General features: G+C 34.1%; 2 protein-coding genes across 2 annotated transcripts; both read right to left on the bottom strand.

Moving 5' to 3' along the window:
• Positions 1–4,986: 4,986 nt before the first annotated feature.
• On the bottom strand, positions 4,987–5,139 carry LOTGIDRAFT_122730 (hypothetical protein; the record flags this gene model as incomplete). The annotated part of the gene is made up of 1 exon (XM_009060291.1): positions 4,987–5,139. A coding segment is annotated over one exon (153 nt), but the record flags the coding sequence as incomplete, so codon positions are not given.
• Positions 5,140–5,652: 513 nt separating this feature from the next.
• Positions 5,653–6,824, bottom strand: LOTGIDRAFT_163776 (hypothetical protein; the record flags this gene model as incomplete). Its single annotated transcript, XM_009060290.1, has 3 exons — positions 5,653–6,171; positions 6,399–6,528; positions 6,772–6,824. The coding sequence occupies 3 exons, from the start codon at positions 6,822–6,824 to the stop codon at positions 5,653–5,655; spliced, it is 702 nt and encodes a 233-aa protein (XP_009058538.1).
• Positions 6,825–26,062: the final 19,238 nt, after the last annotated feature.

The following is a 26,062-nucleotide window of genomic DNA, read 5'->3' as shown; positions in this document are numbered from 1 at the left end:
TTCTTGAATCCTTGAGCACTGTGTGAATTAAACATTTCATCTTGCTGTCTTGGCGTAGAAAGATATGAACGCTTGCCTTGTTGACATTTTATGTAAGCCGCCATTGTTACCCGCGATATCTGTATATTTGGCTTTTGATTGGATAAAAAAAAACCTTGACATTCAAATTGTAATTTGTCGCGCATGAATTTGTGTCTACATACGAAAGAAAATAATCAATTAAAAATTATTTTTATTCGAACAATAGCACAGCTTTAGAGAGGTGGTAAGTTGTTGAAATGTATCTTTTGTGTGATAATAAAGCCAGAAACAAAATTCAATTATTTCATGAGAGGGGGTCTATTAGAAGTGAAAATAAAAACGTTCAGTCCATATACTATAAGAGTGTATTTCAGTGTCTGAACTGGTTTTGGTAATTCGATTCAGGTTAGATGATCCAATAATTAAAGTAAATTTCTTTAGAGCAGAATATGGTTTGGTAGCGGATATAATGGTTGTCGACGGGGTGATTGGTACTGGTTTGGTAATTGTTAGAATTGTAGCATTGGGAACGGACTGGGATCTGGTTCGAGGGGGGGGGGGGGGGAGGTCTCGACTTGGATGGAGACTGAGGGGTTGTTTGCTGGTCTAAAAACGCACAGAAGGAATAAAGGTTGGGGGAGCCTGGTGAAGATTCAGATGGTGTGGAAGGGAAGAAGAGTCTGAAAGTGAAAAGAGAAGGGGAGTGCCCTCTCTAAGAGAGCGTTTACCTATTTTTGCTGGGGTAGGAGTAGGTGAACTTCAGGCTCGTTTAGGGGTTTGGTTCGGCAGCATGGTGGCTCTAGATGGTGCAGGTGTATTGTCCATTTCAGTTGGTAGAGATATGGTTACTCTGGTTTTTGTTTCGTTGATTGAATGGTAGAATTTGGTGATTACAGCTTGAGTGAGATGTTTCCCAAAGGAGCGAATGGCCCAGGACAGGGCATGAGAAACGATGCGGTCGACGGCAGGTGATGATAAAGACGAATGGTGGTCAGCTTCTCTTAAAGTGTGGTTTTGTAATGGTCGATCAGGACCTGCGTAACCTTATAGAGCTATGTCCGATTGAGGGATCTAATATTCGCGTCGACAGCCGATGTTTTCATTGCTGGACGGATAATAGACATTAAGGCAGATTGTGAACATATGTTCCATAGGGATGGTGTACACCTTTCAGACGTTGGGAATGCCATCTTCCTGAATACTTTACAAGGGGGTATTGAATATTTTGCAATAGGAACTGGTATCTGTTATCCTTAAATGCCTTGGAATTTATGTGATGTAACTTTGATTTGAATAATTTGTTGGGGGAATGATTATTGATATAAAAAAAAAAAAAAATAAAATAATTTGTGTCCCATTGGGGAAATGCTTATTGATTTAAAAAAAAAAAAAAATATTTGTGTCTGGTTTGGGGATTGCTTATTGATTCAAAAAAAAAAAAAAAAAAATAAAAAAATATTTTTGTCCTTTTGGGGAGATGCTTATTGATTTTGAATATGAATTTGGATACAAATTGTTTGTCCCATTGTGGAAGCTGTTTTTAATTTGTGCATGGTCATTGATCACAGCTTGGGTGTCCTCCCCCCCTTTCCACTTTGTTGGCGGTGACCAGGAAAGTTCCTGGCCAGTTGGCATGTGCGGACACCAAGCTTAGAATATGATTCTTAGAGTATAATATACCAATTATTTATACAGACAATTAACACAGCATCGATAACCCGAGTTGTGTTAGATATATCGTATTGTAATTTATTCAAATGTGACAATTGTTGGGTCTGGACCCATTTCTTGTTGATTGGTATGTAATTGTTATACTCATTAAGCTGTGACAAAGAACTATGCCAAACAAATCAGAAAATAATAACATTATTATAATGTAAAGTTGGTTGAATAAATTTTTATAATTTATTGCTGTTTCAACTCATTTCTGAAATAATATTATCTGATTGCAGCTTTTCCATCAAGTGCTCTTCTAATACCAAATAATCATATCATACCTTCATTAATTCATTGAGACAGGAATGAAAGATTTTAAAGATGGCAGCTGGAGATGGTGGTCCTATATATTGTTTAATGTCAGCTCTATCTACAAATGCCATATCAATAGCTCCTGTGACATTAGAAGTGGTTAATATTAACACATTGGGAAACCTGAAATTAAAAAAGATTATCACTTTTTAGATTGTTATGATTTTCTGCCTTCAAAATCAAAGATAGCTTGCCAGGCAAGGTAATATACGCCCACTGGCAGTTTTGATTTTGAATAAAAATATTTAGCAGTACAGTAAAAATCACCAGTGTGAAATATTCAACCTTCAGTCATACACTTCTTTTGAACTCTTTAGGTCGATACTGAATAATATTGAGTATGAGTTATTGCCTTTGTTCTTGAAAATGTGTTTTTAGCTCCTGAACACTCTAGAAGGCAATTATTCAATCTGCAGTGCGGTACTGAATAATAAAAGCTAAAAATTGAACACGTTCTCAAGAACATGGGCAATGACTTATACTAAATATTTTTCAATTCTTCTGATTTTCTTTTTCCTTGGATGATTACAAACATTCATACCAATTTCTGTCAAAATCCGTCAAGAATTGTGTCTTGTAGAGTGTTGACGAGCAATTGTGGACGGACAGACAGACAATAAGAGTGATGGTTGCTGTTCCCGCTTTCCCAGCAGATTATCCATATTAAATTTTTCTAATCCGGACTAGTTGGTTTATAGACCTTTTTTTAGCAACTTGGGGAATCCCTTCTAATGTATCCCACAATCCTGTTCGCATGCGCGATTCACGTAGGGCAGACGGCTTGACCTGCATCCCCTTCGATACATGTAAACAAATGCCAGCTCATTGTTGTTGTTTTGGTTGTACCAGTCGACAAGAAAAGGGATCGTCAAATTTAAAGTTTTTTAGAATTTCAAAAGATATGAATTTACAGGATAAGTGGGTTGCCGCAATAAAAAGAGATAATTGGATACCAACTGAACATTCTCGTATTTGTTGTAAACATTTCGTGCAAGGTAGGAATTCGTTTTTTTGACATCTTACATACGGCACTACAATCAATTATTGTTAAAATTGTATTTTTTCTTTTTTTTTTAAACCTATTATTAAACAAATATTACACTGACTTCTTCCAACGAGTCCGATACATTGTAAAGATGAGGCCAGCACTGGCAGCATGACTAGGCTAGGCTTATCTGTAGGTAAAGTAGTAGACCTAGCGAGTACCTGTCAAACTTATATTTTATTAGGCCCTAATAATATTAATAATGTTATGTTATGTGTATGAAGCCATCCACCTGTCAGTTTCTTAACTCCAGGCTTAGTATACAATTTTTCATTTTTGATTTAATTCGCTATGAAGGGCGTGCTAGTGACAAGCAGATTACTCTAGAATCTGGCCTGCTTGATAAATTGTTACCTGGGGATGTAGTCCTTTGAAAGAGCAATTTGCATTAAGAAGTGTGAAGTTAGATTATCCATCTTTCACAAAAGGAAAATCCCAATTATCTTCCAAGGAAGTTGAAGAATCAAGACAATTGTCACAGGCTAGGATACATGTAGAGAGAATGATTGGACGCATAAAAGATTTTGAAATTTTGAAAAGCACCCTTCAAATTACAATGATTAAAAAAATTGTATGTGCCATTGTAAATACGAATTCCCCAATATTGTAAATTTATTAACATGATTAACATTCTAGGAAAGTAATAGACCAATTTATGAATTTATTGTAATGACATGTATTTATATATTTTTTCAGTATATATGGAGTTAAAATCTCTGAAATGAATATAACGTCCTGAGATGATAAAAAAATTCATTTTAATCATTTTTGAAATGAGCATCTATTCTTATTGGACCTAATTGGTATCATAACCATACAACAGAATCCCTGCATATGACAATAAATCCATAGAAATAAAGGTTATTATTTAAAAACGCTTAATATTCATATACAGGGATTCTGTTGTATAAATATGACATCAGGTAAGTCCAGGTATATTCATGTTGGCCAAGATTAAGAATTTGAATTTTTTGGTCATCCAAAGATTATGATTTGGCTCAATAATAAATTGTTATCTGTTGCTGTTATTCGGTAATTTTGTCTATTTATTTCACAAAATATTTTTATTTATTAATTTGTTATTTATTCCATAAGTTTTTAGAGGAACAGGTCTTGTCTTTTCGGGGGTTGAATATTAGTAGTCTTCAGAAATACTTGAAATGTGTGAAAAAATATGGTGAATTTGTCCCTTTAAATTTCAGCACCCTACGGCACTGTTCTAAATAGTCTATTTATTGATTCAAGTTGATTTGTTGTAGATTCAAGTTCTAATGCAAACAAAGTCTCTAGTCTAGAGGCATTTATCCTTCAGATTTAATTTGCATAACCCCCATTAAGAATAAGTCGCTTTCACTGTTGCAATAAATTTCAATTTAACATTTTTTAGGTTAGGCAATTGACTATGCAAATGAACATTTACAAAACAATCTCAAAATTACCAGCGTACGTTTGAACGACATTTAGAAGTGGAGAGTAGATATAACAAAAAAACGCAAGGGGTATATTATGGTATAACTCACTTCTTTAATTACAAAGCACATTACGTTTCAACACAATTTTCACGTGTCGTCATCATCTACCATAATATACCCCTTGTGTTTTTTTTGTTATAGAAAGACAGTGTTAGACCTTACTGTAGTGGTTACGTACAAAGCTAATAGCTAATAAAACATTCCAAACGAAACTAATAAAATACGAACGGAAGTTAGGGCTAATTTTAATTAGACTGCATGACGATACTAATTCATATACACAAGTACATGTGTATGAGATGGACAAGTTTTCAAGTACAAGTCCACAAAATGATGTAAACACCAAAAAACATATACATGAAAATTGAATAATTTTAAACAATCAAATTATCTTGGGTAGTGAAAGAAAACTAACATAATCTAGCACTTGGACCTACACTTCAGACATACCCACATACCCTTTGGAACATTTATTAACCCAACACACCTCAAATGATACCATTTAACTCTACATTTTTTACTGTCACACAATATCATATTGTCAAAGGATTCCTCATTTCCACAAAAACAATATTTTGTTTAACTGCTAATCATTTCTTCATCTGTTATGTTTTTAGTTAAAATTTCTGGTAAGACAATGTTGAGAAAATAAAGCTTTAATTTTGGACATAAAATTTGACAAAATTCATCATCCTTATTTATACGTTCAATATGAATACCTTTTGGAGTCCAGCTGACAAAGTCACAAAATTGTGCATTCATAACAAACATTTGATCCTGAATCTGAAAAAAGTACTTGTGGTCAACTTTAAGTGAGGGTGAGCATACATCTTGCAATTTTGAATGAGCAGTCAAAAATCCCCCTTCATACTGACATGGAAATGAACATTTTTGGGTAAAGGGGCATTTAACTTCCACCAGGCCACCGCCACAACAATCACAATTTGTTACACCATCTGGGGTTGCTCCAATGAATGGATACTTCAGACTGATATTGAAACCAGTTTCTTTACAACAAAAATTTACATGATTCTTGGACAACAATTCCTTATATTGAGAGAGAGCATCTTTTTCATGTGATATTCCTCAAGCAATGGCTTCAGATTTAATACAATTGTTATCTTTTCCATACTGCATAATTTTTTTTAGTAAAGACACACTTTTCATTGAAATTAGATCAGTATGTGAAATTTCATAGAAGTTTGAAGCTGTCAATCTACCTTTCCTATATGCAAACCAAGCACTATTTTGTCTTTGATCTCTCGTTGCATCTGAAAGTTTTTCAATCTGATCTGCATAGATATCATTTTCAATACTCATTAATGTTTTATTACACAATACTTTCAGTTCTTCAGAGGACAAAGTAGAATTCTTCTCGTCAAAAAAAGTGTCCATCAGTGGAGGAAAAGTTGGTTGTTGTAGTTTTTGAACATTTGGAGTAGTAACAGAAAAAATTACTGTATTTGGCTGTGAAACTTTTAATCTTTTCAAAAAGTTGGTTGTGTCTTTGAATATATAATTTCTTTTTAAATGTAGGGAATCTTTATGATCTTGACCTCTTTTTGGCTTCCTAAAATCAATAATGGCAGCCTTTTCTCCTTGCACCTGAAAATATCAATGGTCATTGTTTTGAAGACATTAAAAAATCCAACATATAAACTTACAATACTAAGTCAAAGTATCAAGAAAATCCTTTGAGCAAATTGATAGCACATAAGATAGCTTGCCAGGCAAATGGACATGTGGTAATATAATTGTAAAATGCCCTCAAGCATTGATATCATTTACCATATTTTTTGCATGCTAGATCTCATCAAAACTTTAAATCTTACCTTTTTGGTGAAAGTTTGATTCCACAAACATGGAAGAGATGTACATGCTGGTTCTTTATTCATTTCCACTCTCCCACAAGCTTCAATCTTGAACAGAATGGATGCTACATGTGAACAAACACTGCCTTGTCTGAAAATGAAGATATATTATGATATTCATGCATTGATATTTCAAATTCAGAGGGAGTGGGGGAGGAATAATGTAGATCATCTGTAAAGTTCTTTAGATACACTGGTCACAGGCATCTGTTTCTATCAATGGTCGACCCTCTCTATAAAAGTATACTACACAAGTGAAGGTTGTCATTCAATAATAATCCTATTGACATTGATAACTAACTTTCTTCATGTTGAACCATAATATTATACTTACCCAGCCATACATGTACAGTGCCAAGTAATGATATTTCCACTACTCCAAGTCATAGCCACCCATGCCTCATGTGGTTTATCTGTCACAGCTTGAGATCTGTTAATTCTTCCTTAAATAACTACTGCGTTTCCTACATTCTTCACAAAGCATGTCTGAACCCATCCACTCTCATACTGGTTAAAAGCCTCCAAAGACTTGTAGCACTTCATGAATTCTCTGGTAAAAATGCCAGGCGACTCCACCAAATAAACATAAATCTGACCACTTTCTAACATCATCTATCCATGTTGAATCTTCAATAAAGGGATCTTCAAGCAATGGATTTGCAAAACCAATAGATGACAACTTTCTAATGTAAGATTCCTTGCCTGTTAACGGCAAACATAGCGCTCATAGTTAATGCAGACGATACGGCGCCATTCTTGCCCTACACATGATGCACATGCGTTACCAGAAGAGGGGAAATCTGTGACATCGACGTTAGTGAAAGATAGCTTGCCAGGCAAGGTAATATATGCCCACTGATAGCTTTGTTTGAAATTGAATATTTGTTAGAAAATAGCAAACATAGACACCAGGAAATATTCAACTTAAACCCAAATCCATCACAAACTGTGCCATCACAAGTTAAAAATCAAACACATTTGTAATAATTACGGCAATAACTTGTATTTTATATTTCAAAAGGTTTAGTTTTGATTGTGATCAATTTCATCAAGTTGTCAAATTTGTTTTAGACTTCTGCTTTGTAGAATAAAAATCAAGTGTTTTACAAGATTTTTGATCAGATTTATCCTTGGGTGATTTCAATAAGTCTGTCATGAATTGTGTATTTGCAGATTTTATTCAAGCAAATTAGGTTGAAATATTTTTTTAAAAGTTTTATGTATCGAGTTTATGACAGGTGGGAGTTGCTAATATTTACCACCTTTTTTCTCCTGTTGAATTTAATCTTTTTATATCCTTACATTTTTTTTCTCGAAGATTTGATTAGTTTGCATGAAATGCAATGGATTTGTAAGTATACTTGATTGCAGCTGTCTTGGCTAATAAGGACAAGAAAAGAATTGAATTTTACTATTATGACAGTCAAGAATTGTGCCTCCTAGAGTGTTTACGAGCTAAAAATTGAATGCGTTTTCAAGAACAAGGGCAATAATTCATACTAAATATTTTTCGATTTCCCTGATTTTTCTATAGGGTTTATCCTTGGGTGAATACGAACACTCATACCAAGTTTCGTCAAAATCTGTCAAGAATTGTGCCTTCTAGAGTGTTTACGAGCTAAAAATTGAATGCGTTTTCAAGAACAAGGGCAATAATTCATACTTAATATTTTTTGATTTCGCCCTTCTAGAGTGTTTACGAGCTAAAAATTGAACGCGTTTGCAAGAACAAGGGCAATAATTCATACTAAATATTTTTCGATTTCGCTGATTTTCAATAGGGTTTATCCTTGGGTGATTACGAACACTCATACCAAGTTTCGTCAAAATCTGTCAAGAATTGTGGCTTCTAGAGTGTTTACGAGCTAAAAATTAACAAGGGCAATAATTCATGCTAAATATTTTTCGATTTCGCTGATTTTCAATAGGGTTTATCCTTGGGTGAATGCGAACACTCATACCAAGTTTCGTCAAAATCTGTCACGATATTTTTTGATTTCGCTGATTTTCAATAGGGTCTATCCTTGGGTGATAACGAACACTCATACCAAGTTTCGTCAAAATCTGTCAAGAATTGTGCCTTCTAGAGTGTTTACGAGCTAAAAATTGAACGCGTTTGCAAGAACAAGGGCAATAATTCATACTAAATATTTTTCGATTTCGCTGATTTTCAATAGGGTTTATCCTTGGGTGAATGCGAACACACATACTAAGTTTCGTTAAAATCCGTCAATAATTGTGCCCTGTAGAGTGTTTACGAGCAATTGTGGACGGACGGACGGATCGACGGACATGGGTGACGACAATATACGCCCCCCATTTCATGTGGGCGTATAAAAAGGTCTATACAGACTAGTTGGATTAGAGCAGATAAAATTCTACTAACGAGCTGATATTTTTATTTATTTTCATTTTATATACATTTACACTACATTACAAGCCAACAAGATGGGAGACATCATCTCCATACTAATTCATTGTCTGTTATTCTGAAGCCAGACTTTCAGACGGTCCAGTTCATGCTCCATTTGGCGATACAGTCTCTTCTTGGGGCGTTTCTCACTACCAAACTGCAGCTGACTGATGCTTACTTCTGCCATTGCTTGTTCAGACATTATCAGGGTGATGAATCTGAAGATGTTAGGTGGTCATTTTGTTCATTTTTGTATCACCTACCGGTCTCTAACTTGTTCTGGGGGTGTAGCTTTCATATTGTGTACAGGTCAAGAAAAAAAATCTGGATATTTGCCTTGAAAAATCTGGAGATTTGGTGAAAACTCCAAATTGATTATTTTTTTTTTTCAAAAAAGCCTTAAGCCTTGTAAATTAATTCAATTGATCATAGGCCTATATGACATAGTGAACTTAATTAAAACTAGAGCCACATGTGGCACAGAGTGGGACTTTGCAAATATAGAAAAATGCGAAAAAATCAACCTTCTACGATAATTACATCACAAGCAAGAACAGTCTAAAGTTGAGAAGTTTTGATTCTTTGGAAGATTGTTATACCGGAAGTAGACAGACCTCACAAATGAAAGTATCAGAAGATAGCCAAGGTCAATGACATTTGACATTGAAAAGGAGACGGTCAACAAAAGTCAAGGTTACGAGATACAAGTCATCAAAATTTTGAAATATATACGGCTATAAAACAGGAAGTTGAGATAGGACAGTAAATATAAAAGAATAAAAAGAATTTTCAAAACCTGTTCCCTTTTTTGAACTATAAAGCTGAAATAATGGAACAGATGAAGTAATTGTATGTAAAGTTCCATTTTGAACAAATGTATATGTTGCGAGCTATGTCCCTTGCCAAAAATGTCAATAATGAGTAATTTAACCCGGATGTGCCACGCCCACCTCAATTTCTTTTGCATAGGTTAATTGATATTCTAAATGTTATGTTGTGTTCCAAATTTAAATCTTCTACATCATACAGGTCAAAAGATATAGGTCAACAAATGTCAATGAAGGTCAAAATAGAAAATTGAAAATATGGAAATTTCCTTTTTTGGAACTATAAAGCTGAAACAATTGACCTATTAACACAAACTGGCCAAAATAATGAGGTAATTGTGTGCGAAGTTCCTTTTTGAACAAATATATCCTATGCGAGTTATGCGAGAAAAATAGCTAATTAGCATAAGTCTGGGATCCAAATTAAAGAATTTTGATTCCTTGTTCCTTGTTTTCAATGTCATAATTTAGTTAATTTATTCAAATATCAAGAATATGAATCGGATTGGAAGTTGTTGTTTTTGAAATTTAAGCCTGTTTGGTTTCGAATACAAAAATGAAAAAAAAGATAGCTGTGCTGAAATTTCAAACTTTGGAAATACTATATTCTGATGATATGCAACCGGAAACACAACTTAAAGATGTCAAGCTAGTACTGTCTTCACAATGGTCAATGTTTTGCAAACTCTGTCTTATACCTCGACTACAATAGCCACTTTTTTGATTGACGGAATGCAGCGATTTGATTAGATTGTATGCCAGCAGAGTTGAAAAGATCAAAATTTTTCATGCAAATTTCTTTTCTACAAAAAATTAAAATTTTGAATTTTTTTTACAGGACACATAGATACATCTTGTTACATAGAACTTACATAATAAAGAATATTCAAAGTAAAGCGGTCACAGCAGAATTGCTATATCAATTTCAGATTCAGAAAAGCAAGAAAATCTGGCCTCTGAACCAATCTGGCATAACTAAATTCTAACTATAAACAAATCTATCTTTTATAAAAAATGGGTTCACAGTAGGAATAAGATTTTAACACGATCTGTTAGATCAATATGTCAACTTTCTGACCTATGATGAATTGTGTGACAAGTTTTACTTCAAACCACATTTCACAGAATATTTGGCTTTAAAATTAAACATACACAATATTACAAAATGTTTAAATCCTACAACCAGGTATTCCATATATTACCCAAATATTAACTCAGAGCGAACAAAACTCAAAAACTATTTATGAAAGCCTAGTAAAAACTATCCCTTACTCAACAAAACACCAAGAAAAATGGAGATTGGTAATAAATGAACACACAAACAATCAGCGGACCTTTTGAATGCACTCACGATGCCAGTTTACTGTGGTTGCAATACCGAATACTTCATAGGATAATAGGTACAAACTCTTATCTCCATGTATAAAAGACCAGCCTAACTGTGATTGTTGCAAATATGCCATAGTCTCTGTTGTGTTCACCAACAAATTTTGACGCTTTTTTCTTAAGTCAAGGGCACTAACTCCAAAACCTTTCATTGAAAGATCATCAAATTCGAACTTGACCAGGATCTCATCAATATAAATGATCACACCAAATTTCATTAAAATCAGTTAAAAACTGTAGTCCTTATTGTGTTCACAAACAAATTTTGACACGTTTTTTTTTAAGTCAAATGCAATAACTTAAAAAAAATGCATTGAAAATGCGTCAAGTTAGAACTTGTCCGAGATCTTATCAATACCAATGATAACACCAAGTTTCATCAGAATCAGTTGAAAACTGTAGCTTCTATCATGCCCACGAATAAATTTTGACGCGTTTATACTAAGTCAAGGGCAAAAACTCAAAAACCGTTCATTGAAAATGTATCAAGTTAGAACTTGTCCGAGATCTTGTCAATTTCAATGATCACACCAAGTTTCACCAGAATCGGTTTAAAACTGTAGCTTCAATCCTGCTTACGAAATATTTTTAACAAATTTTGATGCGTTTTATCCCTTTAACTGTCAAATATTTTTTAAAGAAAATTTACATTTTGTGGTACCTTTTTTCAAAAGCATGTGGCTCCAAAACTGTGGGATGTAGGCACCAAGTGTCAATAAATAAAATGTTCAGTGATATTTGTATGTTACCATGGAAATATTCATTTTTGTGACATCATCATCTTGTGACATCATCTTGGCAACAATAGGTTCAAAACCTAAAATTAGTAGATTTTTGTTTAAATAACAATTTTCATCATTTTAGAAGTTTATGAATATTTGTATATTACCATGGCACTGTTTATTTTTGAAAAACATGAGATCATATCATGGCAACAATTGTACTATTTTGTTCAATAAAGAAGATAATGGAGGGATAAAACATTTTATTATCAACAAAATACAATTCTTGTAAATCAACAAGTACAGGAAGTAAAATTCAACAATTGTAAACAACCAATTAACTATATATAACTGATAACTGATATGTGTGTGTCAGCACAGACTCTCCATATGTCACATTTGTTAAATATAAAAATAATGAAGAAGGGATAAAACATTTTATGATCAACAAAATACAAGAAGAAAAATTCTTGTAAATCAACAAGTACAGGAAGTAAAATTCAACAAATGTAAACAACCAATAAATAGATTAACTAATAAATAACTGATTATGTGTGTGGATACCTCCATATGTTACTGAATACAAGCTATCTTGACATTTGTCTGAAAGTTTACTACATGTTCTACTAAATGATTTACTAAAAACATTGTATTTTACATTTTCAGTAGTCAGACTCCGTATGCTAATTCAAAATTTTAAGAAATAAATCTGATTTTTTTAGCTCAAAATTATGATCAAAATGCAGTAAAAAGGAATTCTCTCTATTTACAATAATGCAATCAAGAATGGTTTTACAATGTGAAGAAAAATTTAAGAATCTTCACACGTGCACGAAAAAGAAAAAACTTCAACATAATAATATTTAGAAGCTTTAAAATTCTAAACAGTATTATTTTGGTAAAACCACATATTTGAATTCCTATCAAAACACTTTAGTGTAAATTCATAATCTGTCTAAATGACATTGTTTGAATAGTTTCCTAGTGTGACATACCTCATTACAAAGTCCTAGCAAAAGCATCCAATAGTGAACAACAAATATTCTGTAAATATGACTTCAAATCACTGTAAGGCATACTACCTCGTCAGTGTGGTCATGGATATGAAGACTGTCACCATTACTTTTTAAATTGCTCTTTATACTCCAATATTAGAAAAGTAACAAAAAACAAACTTCCAAAACATTTGTTTACACTAGATACTTTACTATTCGGAAATGATGACCCTCAGGAAACAACCCTTGTCCACAAATTTATTACACTTAGTGAACGATTCTGTCTCTGTATCTCCTAGAAATGCCATAATTGACCCTGTACATGACAATTATGATAATTTTTATGATTGTTAACTTTTAATCTCTCAAGTCAACCTCTTTAATTGTATATATGTTTTTATCATCTTAAGTTGAATTAATTGTATCATATTGTATATTGAATCCATTCTATACACAAAGAAAAAAAGTTAAGCACATCCCAGTTTTTTCATCATAATCAAAATTATATGATGCACTAAGCGGAAATCGAACTTGGTAACTAAATTTTTCAAATTGCATCCGATCCATTGCACATTTAACAACAAAGAAGACCATTTGAGATAGATTTGCTTTGAGATTTAATATTGGAAATGACATTGGCAGAGAGGTACTCATTTTTGACATTTTTAACACATGAAAAAGTATGGAGCTACAGAATTTACAGATAGAGGTAAGAGTTACAATTTGCACTGGAAATGTTCATTATCATTATCATTTTGACCTTACAAAGTTCAAAACATCAATAACGTGTGTAACCTCCGCGTGCTTGAATGACACAATGTACCCTGTTTCTCATGTTTCCAGTGAATCGTTGAACCTCTTCTAATGTTAATTGTCGCCATTCTTGATGCAGTGCTGCTTCACGTGCTCGTACTCGTCGCCCAAAGAAATTCCACACGTTCTATTGGATTTAAATCCGTACTCATAGCAGGCCATGGTAAAGTTTTAATTGCACTGGTCCTCATAAAATCGTTGACTGCTCGTGAACGATGTGGTCTAGCATTATCGTCCATGAATTGTGGTCGACTCGCAAGTGTGTGGTTGTCAAAATGAGGAACCACAATCGGTTGCAACACGTCACGGATGTACTGTTGTCCTGTCAAGTTACCCCTGATGGTGACCAAATCCAACTTGCAGTCATGGGAGATACACCCCCATATCATGACGGACCCCCCACCATATGGAACTGTTGGTCTGATGTTCCTAGGAGTGTAGGCTGTGTTTCGGTTCCTCCACACTTTAGTTCTGCCATCTGTTACATGGAGCAGGAACCGACTTTCATCTGACCAATGAACACGTCTCCAAGACCTCATATTCCAGTTCTGACGAGCAATACACCAGGCTAAACATGCTGCCTTGTGGCAATCTGTCAACAAAGGGCGTTTAATTACCCTCCTGGCTTTCATTCCTGTGCTTCTCAACCCATTTCTGAGCGTTCTTAGACTGAAACGACGATTTGGCAGCCATAGGCTTTTCAGACGAGTACTCGTTGCAAAGAGTTCTCGACGAACAAGGCGCTTAAGGTCCCTGTCTTCTCTCTGTGAGGTCACTGGGGGTCTTCCTGATCTGGGTCGATCCTTCACAGCGCCAGTGTGAAGATGTTTATTGACCAGACGACTAATAACAGTGTGATTATAACCCAGATTCCATCCAATTGCACTGTAAGACATTCCTGCATTGTGCATACCGATTATTTGCTATCTTGTGGCATCAGATAAGCGTCTATGTGCCATATGTCCCTTTGTGTGAGTAAAGATCGATTTTGAATGAGAGAATTAAACCAATAGAAGTGACAAAAGATACTGCATTTTGAGAAACACAAGGGTAGCAAACTGCACGTGTGGTTCATGTTCTCTACGAGATGTTTTGTAATGATTTGTTCACTCCACTTTATTAAAGGCACATTTTACTTTTCAAAAATCCCATATTTATGAAATTATTAAAACTTGGTGCAAAACTATCATGATTTGTTTAAGGATGTGCTTAACTTTTTTCTTTGTGTATATATTTTTTTTTAGTACTATGTTTTAAGGAGAGGGTACTATAGGCGCAAGCCTGTTCCCCAATCCTAATGACTAAATAAATATTGTTTATAAAAAAAATAACAGTCGCAAAAGCGGGATTTGGGGCTTAGAACATTACCTTCTAGCATAACGATTTGTTTCCACCACAAGAATATTCCAAAAGTTATTGTTAAGAAATAATGACAAAAAGTCTACAGGTTCACCATTTTCCATTTCAATGTTTCCTTTATACCTTGCATTTTGTGTAAATTCAATTCAATAATCCCATCATCTAAAGGTGTCCATTCAAACTCAGGGGTAGTTATTTTCTTCACACGTTTACGACGTCTACCATCTGAGAGCTTACGGGCTTTGTGTTGACCGACACTTAAAACATCAGCAACTTCGGGAATTCGACTTTCATCATTACTTATATTATCACCGTCATTTTCAACACTTTCCGAATCCGATGGCCAGTCTCCAAATTTCGTTACAATCCGTCAAGAATTGTGCCTTCTAGAGTGTTTCGAACTAAAAATTGAACGCATTTTCAAGAACAAGGGCAATAACTAATACTAAATATTTTTCAATTTTTTCACTCCAATATCAACTTTCAAGGAATCACGAAGTGCTGTGCTTGCCGCCATTTAGTCATGTATAATGCTTCGTTCGATACCTTCCGTGAAATGGTGTTTACAACTTTCTTGCAAACTTACATATTGTTTGGACGAAAGTCATCTTGACAAGTTAAAAACGATCCTCGCAATATTTGATATTTTTACACACGTTTGCGGTTGAGAATTTGTGAAAATTGCGAAAATTTTTCGGATTTCACAACATTTACCCTGTAATTACAATAATCACGAGAGGTATCAAACAAAACAATTGAGTGGATCATGCGTACAAACTGTTTCCTGTTGACGTTAAAACAATAAACAATCCGCGGCTGTAAAACGCAGAATGAAATACGAAGTCTGATTTTTTTTTAATAAAGTTGTATGCTTGAAATCCGCGTATATTGTCGCAATATTGCAACCGTGGCAGTTAAGGGGTTAACAAAGTCAAAGGCAATATCTCAAATATCTTCATCTTATCAATCTAAAGCATCATACCATGTTTGATCAAAATCAGATGAATACTGTAGTCTATATAGTGCTCACAAGATATGTTGACGAACGACCGACGAACAGACGGACAGGGGCGATGACAATATACGACCACATATTCATGTGGGCGTATAAAAACTGAAAAATTGTGCTCACTAATAAATTTTGAATTTTGACAATAATACAAAAACATTAATAAAAAAATTGTCAAATTTGAACTTCACCAAGATCTCGTGAATATAAATCATCACACCAAATTTCATTCAAATAAAATGAAAACTGTAGTCCCTATGTTTGCCCTCACGAACTAATTTGAAGGCATTTGTACTAAGTCTAGGGCAATAATTCAAGAACCGTTCATTGAAAAATTGTAAAATTTGAACTTCACCAAGATCTCATGAATATAAATCATCACACCGAATGTCAGTAAAATCGACAAGTGGTTGCCCACAAGATACGCCCACTTTCCTGATACATTTTCAGTATATCAAGGGCAGTCACTTATCTGTGTCAAATCATACCAAAAATCTAATTTGTGCAAGATACTGTTGATTTAAACAAACAAACATTATTTAATAAACCTCGCTAACAAGTTTTTATGAGTCAAGGACAATAACTAAAAAACTGTTCATCGAAATATCGTCAAATTCAAACTTGTTCAAGATCTCATGAATATAAATGATCACAGCAAATTTCATTCAAATCAGACAAAAACTGTTGTCTCTATTACCTTTCACAAGCCAATTGTGGACAGACGGACGGACCAACAGATGGACCGACCGACAGGGGCGATGACAATATACGACCACATTATAATGTGGGCATATAAAAACCGTTCATCGAATGATAGCCAAATTCGAACTTGTCCAAGATCTCATCATCATAAATATTTACACCAAATTTCATTGAAATTGGATGAAAACTGTAGTCTCTATTATGTTCAAAACAAAATTTTGACACGTTTTTCATAAGTCAAGGACAATAGCTCAAAAACAGTTCATCGAAAGATAGTCAAATTCGAACTTGTCCCAGATCTCATGAATATAAATGATCACAGCAAATTTCATTCTAATCAGAAAAACTGTTGTCTCTATTGCGTTCACAAGCCAATTGTGGACAGAGGGACTGACAGGGGGCGACGATAATATATGACCACATTAGAATGTATAACAAAAACATTAAATAATAAAACTATTTCTAATACTTTTCGAAATACTATTTAGAACATGTTTTAAGATATGGTTCGAATGCGTTCAGTGGACACGGTTCAAAACAGTTTTATGTCTCTCCTGAAAAATTTCGGAAAACCAACTTACGTCATTTCCTAGTAACAGCAACCTATTGTGCTCACAAACAAATTTTAACACGTTTTTCCTAACTCAAAAACCATTTATCGAAAATACGTCATCCAATTTGAATGAAATTTGGTGTGATGATTTATATTCATGAGATCATGGTCAAGTTTGAATTTGACGATTTTTCAATGAACGGTTTTTGAGTTATTGTCCTTGAGTTGGAAAAAGGCGTCAAAATTTCTTCGTGAACACAATAGAGACTACAGTTTTCAACTGATTTTAATGAAAAAATTTTGGAAAACCAACTTACGTCATTTTCTAGAAACAGCAACCTATTGTGCTCACAAACAAATTTTAACACGGTTTTCGTAAGTCAAGGGCAATAACTCAAAAACCGTTTATCGCAAATACGTCATCCGATTTGAATGAAATTGGGTGTGATGATTTATATTCATGAGATCATGGTCAAGTTCGCGAACACAATAGAGACTACAGTTTTCAACTGATTTTAATGAAATTTGGTGTGATCATTTATATGGATGAGATCTTGACAAGATTTTGAGTTATTGCCCTTTACTAAGGAATTATTTTTCGGGTTTGCATTTTTAGAATCTACTCGCAATATCTGATAGAATAGCACTTTAAAAATTCGAAAATTGGTAGCACACTTTTTTCGTACAAATATTGCATTTTTTTGCATTTTTTATCGATTTTAACTTCTGGTTGAATAACTTCCAGTGTTATAAATAAATGTTAACAAAAGTTTGCTCATGGGTAGCCATTGTTATTCTACAGCCGATTTTAAAATAAAATCCATTCCGGCCGCATTTTGATTTACCTGAAATGCGTCAGAATCTATTTAGAGATAACGGCTTATCCGATTTTGATGTCAAATGAAAGAAAATAAAAAAAAATAAAAAAAAAATAAATAAAATCAGTAACTTTCCAAACTGGCTATTTCTGGTCTGCACTGTGATCGTCAAAAAGTGTTAAAATCCAAATAAATTTTTTGCGACAAAAGTTACAAAGCTACAAAGCTACAAGACTGAAATTTGCAGGCAATATCCACATGGTGTATCTGCAAATGTAAAAAAAAAAACAGAACTCAAATATCTGCCATAGGTCAAGAATTAATTTTGGTCATTTTTCATGCATATAGGCCATAGGAGCCAAATATGGCCAATTTTTGAATTTCGCTTTTGCTATTTTGCAACTTCCGGTTGAAGTTTTTTCAAACTCATACCACATGACCTTGACCTTTAATGACCTTGACCTTGGCTATCAGTTGATACTTTGACCTCAGACATGTACTTCAGGTTTTATAGCTGTCCGAAAAAAAAAAACCTAACTTTGGACTGCTCTGGCACGTGACCTATTTAACCTAGAGGGTTAATTTTTTCGGTTTCGTAATGTGCTTCTCATGTTCTATCCCTTGATATATAACAATCGTGCTGTTAGAGCAAAATTAGAATTCGTGATTTTTTTCAAATTTGAGTGTTTTTTTACAATATTTCTGTCTCTATGAGCTTGGTGTATGTCATAGAGTTATATATAGAAACTAGAGTCTACACTGATCACGTGACCGCGGGCCGACAAGTAGCCTTGTCAGCCATCGCGAGTCCGGGGACTACTTTGTTTTTGTACACAATATGTCTGAAAGTTGCTGTTGTTACGGGTGTTCTAACACGAGAAAGAAAGGGAATGGCTTAGCATTTCATAGGCAAGTCTATTATCATGATGTAATCCCTCTTTCAAACAAATTCGGCCTAGCCTATTCTATGACGAAGCCAATGAAGGCTCTACAGGCTAGAATTAGAAACTAGACGTCTAGGCTCTAGGTCTATAGACTCTATAGAATTGGCCCACTGCTACTGCCTATAACTATAATGTTTAGGCTATGTAGCCATCGGTTTATCGGTTTGTTATCGAAATGTCAATTCTTTTTTTTTTTTTTTTTTTCTTTTTTCGATTTTTACACACCTTCCTGAGCTTAGACTACAATAGTTGTAGTAACCTTTCAACGTTCACGAACCTTAGATATAGGCGACGATGTGCATAAATATATTTTGGATCTTTTTTGCAAAACCGGAAGTGCCACAGTTCAATATGTGCAAGAATAGATAATCGGCTCTAGAAGTCGTATTTTTCGGTCGATTTTCTTTGGGTTTGCATTTTTGGAATCTACTGTTAAAATCTGAAAGAATAGCCGTTTCAAAATTTCAAAATTCGAAAATTTGTCGCAGACATTTTTTTTGCCAAATTTTGCATTTTTTTCATTTTTTTGCTTTTTGTCTGATTAATCTGAAAAAAATTGAGCAAAGACAGTTTAAGAAAGTAAACAAAACGGTACAGTCAAATTTTCAATTTCACTTCCGGTTTAAACAGGAAATCGATGTTCACTTCCGGTTGAATATCTTCCGGTGTAATTTGTATAGGACAAAAAATTTTATGCTGATAGGTAGACAAAGTTATGACAAAAAAACGAAGAAAAAAAAATCCGGAACAGAAGTGAAACATTGGCCGCCATTTTGATTTTTCTGAAATCATTCGATTTTTATTCGGACATAATGGCTCATCCGATTTAAATGATTTTGGTGTCAAATGAAAGAAGATAAAAAAAAAACATGACATTAGGAAGCCGTTTTTCGATTCTCAATTTTGCTTTTTTGCAACATCCGGTTGAATTTTTTCAAAGTTTGAAGGGTCATATCTCGTGATCTTGAACTTTGATGACCTTGACCTTCATAAGGTCAAAGGTCATTGACCTTAGCTATCAGTAAATACTTTGACATTTGACCTCCGACATGTACTTCCGGTTTTATAGCTTTCCGAAAACAGCCAAATTGGCAACTTTTGACTGCTCTAGCACGTGACCTAATTAACCTAGAGGGTTAATTTTTTCGGATTCTTAATGTGCTTTTCATGCTCTTTCAAGTGAATTATAACAATCGTTTTTTAAAGCAAAATTGAAATTCGTGAATTTTTCAAATTTGAGTTTTTTTTTACAATATTTCTGTTTCTTTGAGCTTGGTGTGTATATATCTTATGACCTATTTTATGTAGAACATTGAAACTTGGAACACAACAAGACAATTTGAATATGAATTAACCTATGACAAAAAAGTTGAGGTGGGCGTGGCACATCCGGGTTGAATTACTAATTGTTTACATTTTGGGAAAGGGGCATAACTCGCATAGGATACATTTGTTCAAAAAGGAACTTTGCACACAATTACCTCATTATTTTGGCAAGTTTGTGTTAATAGGTCAATTGTTTCAGCTTTATAGTTCCAAAAAAGGAACGGGTTTTGAAATTTCCATATTTTCAATTTTCTATTTTGACCTTTATTGACTCTTGTTGACCTATATCTTTTGACCTGTATGATGTAGAAGCTTTAAATCTGAGATACTACATAACATTCAGAATATCAATTAACCTATGCAAAAGAAATTGAGGTGGGCGTAGCACATCCGGGTTAAATTACTCATTATTGACAATTTTGACAAGACACTTAACTCGCAACGTATACATTTGTTCAAAATGGAACTTTGCATACAGTTACTTCATCCGTTGAGCCAGGTTGTCTTAGAAGTTCGATTGTTTCAGCTTTATAGTTCAAAAAAAGGAACAGGTTTTGAAAATTCAAAATTTTCAATTTTTGACCTTGAACTTTTTTGACCCTGATTTTTGTTGTGTTTTATAGCCGTATATATTTAAAAATTTTGATGACTTGTATCTCGTAACCTTGACCTTTGTTGACCCTCTCCCTTTCAATGTTAAATGTCATTGACCTTGGCTATCTTCTGATACTTTCATTTGTGAGGTCTGTCTACTTCGGTTATAACAATCTTCCAAAGAATTCTTCTCAACTTTAAACTGCTCTTGTGCGTGATGTAATTATCGTAGAAGGTTGATTTTTTCAGAGTCTTTTGCAATTTGCTACATTTGCAAAGTCCCACTCTGTGCCACGTGTGGCTCTAGTATATGATTGATTTTATCTAAAAGTCTGAAAGTCTCTTTTATATTATAGGCCTCAACTCCCTGACAACTAGTACCTACGGCTTACTAGCCTTAGGCCTAACCCTTCACACAAACCTGTAGCTCTCGAATCAATACCTCTTCGCCACCTAGCCTAAACAAACAATCAAATAAATAAACAGATAAATAGATAAATGAATCTGCCTTTCATGTTTCTACCTCAGGTTGCAATTCGTATAGTATCTGAGACTTTTTTGAAGGCACAACAACGTAAGCGTAAGGTATAAAAACATAAGTCTTAATAGGCCAAGGCTAGGCCTATGTACGTAGGCTACTGGTAGGCTATTAAGATCGATACTTAATAATGAGATATGTTTCAATCCAGATTTTCACTTAAAAACCAAGAATTATCTGCTAACTGCATTGCTAATATCCAGAGAGAAAATTTTGTTCCAAGTAAACATCATGTAGTTTGTAGTGATCATTTCCACAATAAAGATTATGTTAGAGGTGGGTATAGGCAAAATGAGCTTTACCCACCGGGCACTTTAAGATTATTAACTCTTCATAACCTAAAAATTAATATAATGAAATAGACGAATAGATAGAAAAAAGCTTTATTCTCCGAAATAATGAAATAAATAATAAGTTTGTCTTTCGAAGATCGTCCATTATTGTAAATGTAAATCCATTGGTACATCCAGGTTTCACTCCGGAAACTCCCCGGAATCATGATGGCTGATGTCGCTTCATGACGGCACGAATCTTTAACGTTGAGCCAATGGGAGTCAAGTGATAAGTGTGGACTCTAGTTTCTATATATAACTCTATGGTGTATGTATATCTTATGACCTATTTGATGTAGAAGCTTGAAATTTGGAACACAACTAGACATGTTGAATATGAATTCACTTATGACAAAAAAATTGAGGTGGTCGTGGCACATCCGGGTTGAATTTGTTGGGGGAGGGGCATAATTCGCATAGGATACATTTGTTCAGAAAGGAACTTTGCACACAATTGTTTCAGCTTTATAGTTACAAAAAAGGAACGGGTTTTAAAATTTCCATATTTTTAATTTGGACCTTTGATGACTTATGTTGACCTATATCTTTTGACCTGTATTATGTATATGTTCACATTATGGTGACATAAGGATGATGGGATGAAAGTTTTAACTGATGCCCTGGATAAAGTCTTTCAGAAGGAGACCAGAAACTCTGTCTATGAAGCCTATACAAGTTTTGAGTATTTTAAGAAATCTGAATCGATGAGTATGACTAACTTTATCATTGAATTTGAGCAAAAATACAATAAGATGAAAAAGTATCAAATGGAATTGCCTGATGCAGTGTTAGCATTTAAACTTTTAGATAGCTCAAATTTGTCACATACTGAGAGACAATTAGCATTGACAGCTACACAGGAATTGACTTTTGATTGTATGAAATCAGCACTTACACATGTGTTTTGTAATTCTAATGATGATTCAAGTGGTGCTTGAGTAGGCATTCAAATTAAACAGGAAGCATTTTATTGTAGACAATTTAATAACAATAAACCTGTTAATAATTCTTTCAGTGATCAACGAGGAACAAATCCATTAAACAAATATGGTAAAAGGAGTCGGTGTTCATTTTGCTCAAGTGCTTTTCATTGGGCCAAGGATTGCCCAGATAACAAGAATTTTGTGAAAGCAACAGAAGAGATTGATGAAGACGATATAGAAATTTGCAACATTACTTTGTTTAATAAGTCTCTACTCAAACAGGACAAAACTGATCAAGAAATTTTTGTAATAGAAGCATTTGTTTCAGCTGTTTTGAACACTGCGTGTACTAAGACTGTTTGTGGTGACAAATGGATGAACAATTTTTTAGAAAATTTATCGTCTGGTCAATTTAATAAGGTTAAATGTTGTCCTAGTAATAGATCCTTCGTTTTGGGGATGGCAAACTTTATTATTCCTACAAATGTGTAACTTTACCAATCAGAATCGGGAAAGTAAGCTGTTATATTGATGTTGAAGTTATTGACTCAGATATACCTTTGTTATTGAGTAGAGAATCATTGAAAAAAGCTGGAGTAGTTTTAGATTTATTTTTGGACAATCTCTTGCACTTGAATTTACATCCAGTGGACATTATTGTATTAATGTGTTTGATTTTGATAATAATGGTCATCATGAAGAATTCTTTGATCAAGTTCTTGCTATTAGTAATGACTTATCTAAAAATGATCTGGTAAAATGTTTGATAAAATTACATCCACAATTTGGTCATGCGTCAGCTGAACGATTACAGCGGTTATTAAAAAGCGCAGGGACATGTCAATCTAGAATATTTGATATATTGGATGAAGTTGTACAACAATGTGATGTCTGTCTTAGATACAAAAATACGTCTCCTAGGCCTGTTGTTGGTTTACCTCTTGCTAGTCAATATAATGAAACTGTTGCCGTTGATTTACATGAACTGGGCCCAAATGTATGGTATTTACATATTATAGATGAATTTACTCGTTTTAGTGCAGCGTGTATTGTAAGATCTAAACAGTCATCAGTTATTGCTAATAGTTTCCTTTTTTCTGGGTTAGTATTCATGGCACACCTAAAAAACTTTACAGTGATAATGGTGGAGAGTTTTGTAACAAAGAAATTCAAGACATGGCTGAAAATTTAAATATCGAACTGAAGACCACTGTAGGATACAGCCCTTGGTCAAATGGTCTTCTTGAACTTCACAATAAAATTCTTACTGAAATTCTAAATAAAGTTTGTGCAGACAATAAATGTAGCTGGGAAATAGGCTTAGCATGGGCATTGATGGCAAAGAACTCTTTAATAAATAATCACGGTTTCAGTCCATATCAGTTGGTGTTTGGACAATTTCCAAATTTGCCATCTGTTCTAGTAGATTTTCCACCAGCTTTAGAAGATTGTACTAGAAGTGTTACGGTTGGTAAACATATTTCAGCTTTACATGAAGCAAGACAGGCTTTTACTGAATCAGAATGTTCTGAAAAGATAAGAAGAGCATTGAGAAAGAATACCAGACCAACAATTGAGCCATTCACAACAGGTGAGAAAGTTTATTATAAAAGGCCAGCTTCAGATGAGTGGAAAGGACCTGCCACTGTTATTGGTAATGATGGTGTTGTCGTTTTTGTAAAGCATGGTAGCTCATGTGTCCATCAATGTCGAAAGGTTAATCCAAGAAACAGTGATCCTTAAACTAAAACCATTTCTCTTCCTGATAATAATGAACCAGAAAAGTTAGTTTATGAGGATGATGACGAAAGTTCTTTGCCTGTCTCCATTGAGCCAAGTAATGCTGCAGATCTTGATATTTCTGATTTTTCATGTAAGACTGGCCAGGTTATTAAATTCAATTTTGAAGAAAATGGTGAATGTACAGCTGAAGTTATGGGAAGAGCTGGAAAGGCAACTTGCCGAAATAAGTACTTGTACAATATTAGATACTTACAACCTGATGTTCTGACTGGAAAAGAAATTTCTATAAATTTACAAGATGTTGATAATTTACAGCTACAGCCTTGGTGGAAAAATGTCTTGTGTGGACCCTGCTGTCTTCTATTGGTATGAAAATGATGAACTTCCAGGAATACTCGCAAGCCATGTTGACGATTTTATTTGGGGTGGTACGTCAAAGTTTAAGAAAAAGGTGGTAACAAAAATCAGAGAGACTTTTCAGGTACTGAAGAAGTTGAAGCTTTCAGATATGTTGGCATTGAAATAAAATTTGAAGATGGTACAATATTTTTGAAGCAAGACACTTATATTGATAATCTATTAACATTGATAAGACATTAGATAGATCTACTGAATTGACTGATGAATATTTGAAGATTTATCGTTCAAAGATTGGTCAGATATTATGGGTTGCAAGACAAAGTAGGCCGATATAATGTTTGATGTGAGTAAATTTGCAGCAACTGTCAATAAAGCTTCCGTACAAATTTATTTGAGATTAATAAGTTAATTGGAAAATTGAAGTCAGAATCTGTATGTCTAAGTTTTCAACAATTGGGTGAGGATAAGGATTTAGAGTTAGTAGTGTTCAGTGATGTTTTATTAGGTAACTTGCCAGATGGTGGAAGTCAGGGTGGACATTTCATTATTTTAAAGGGGGTAGATGGTAAATTCTCACCATTATGTTGGCAATCTAAAAAAATAAGACGTGCAGTCAGAAGTACCTTTGCAGGAGAAACTTTAGCTTTAACAGATGGAATAGACAATGCTGTGTTTCTGTCAACTTTGTTCATGGAATTAGTTTACAACAATCCCACCACATCTTTAGGACTTCCTATCACTTGTGTTATTGATAACAAATCTTTGTATGAATCAATTTTATCTACCAAGTGTACCATTGATAAACGTTTAAGGTTGGAAATATCCATTATTAAGGAGCTAATTGAACGAGAACAAATTAGGAATATTTTTTGGTCTGATACAAAATTGCAATTAGCTAACTGTTTAACAGAACGAGGGGCATCTACTTTCCTGTTAATTAAGAACTTGAATAATGGCGTCTGGAAACTGGAAGATACTTAAATTTATGTGCCCTGTGTAACTTCATTCATGGTGAATATATATTAGTGTTCTGAGTTAACTGGTGGTGGATGTTAAAATTTTTTATAATGAGGGGGAGATTGTTGACATTATGGTGTTTAGTCCAACCCTGCAATATGATGTTTAATCAGTGCTCTTGAAACATGTTGGACTTTAGGACTACTTAGTTTTTATACGCCTACATGAATATGTGGTCGTATATTGTCGTCGCCCCTGTCCGTCCGTCTCAACATTTCTTGTGAGCACTATAGAGACTGCAGTTTTTATCT

Source organism: Lottia gigantea, assembly GCF_000327385.1.
Source record: "Lottia gigantea unplaced genomic scaffold LOTGIsca_41, whole genome shotgun sequence".
NCBI classification, from domain to species: Eukaryota; Metazoa; Mollusca; class Gastropoda; family Lottiidae; genus Lottia; species Lottia gigantea.
This window is presented reverse-complemented; position numbering and strand designations above follow the sequence as displayed.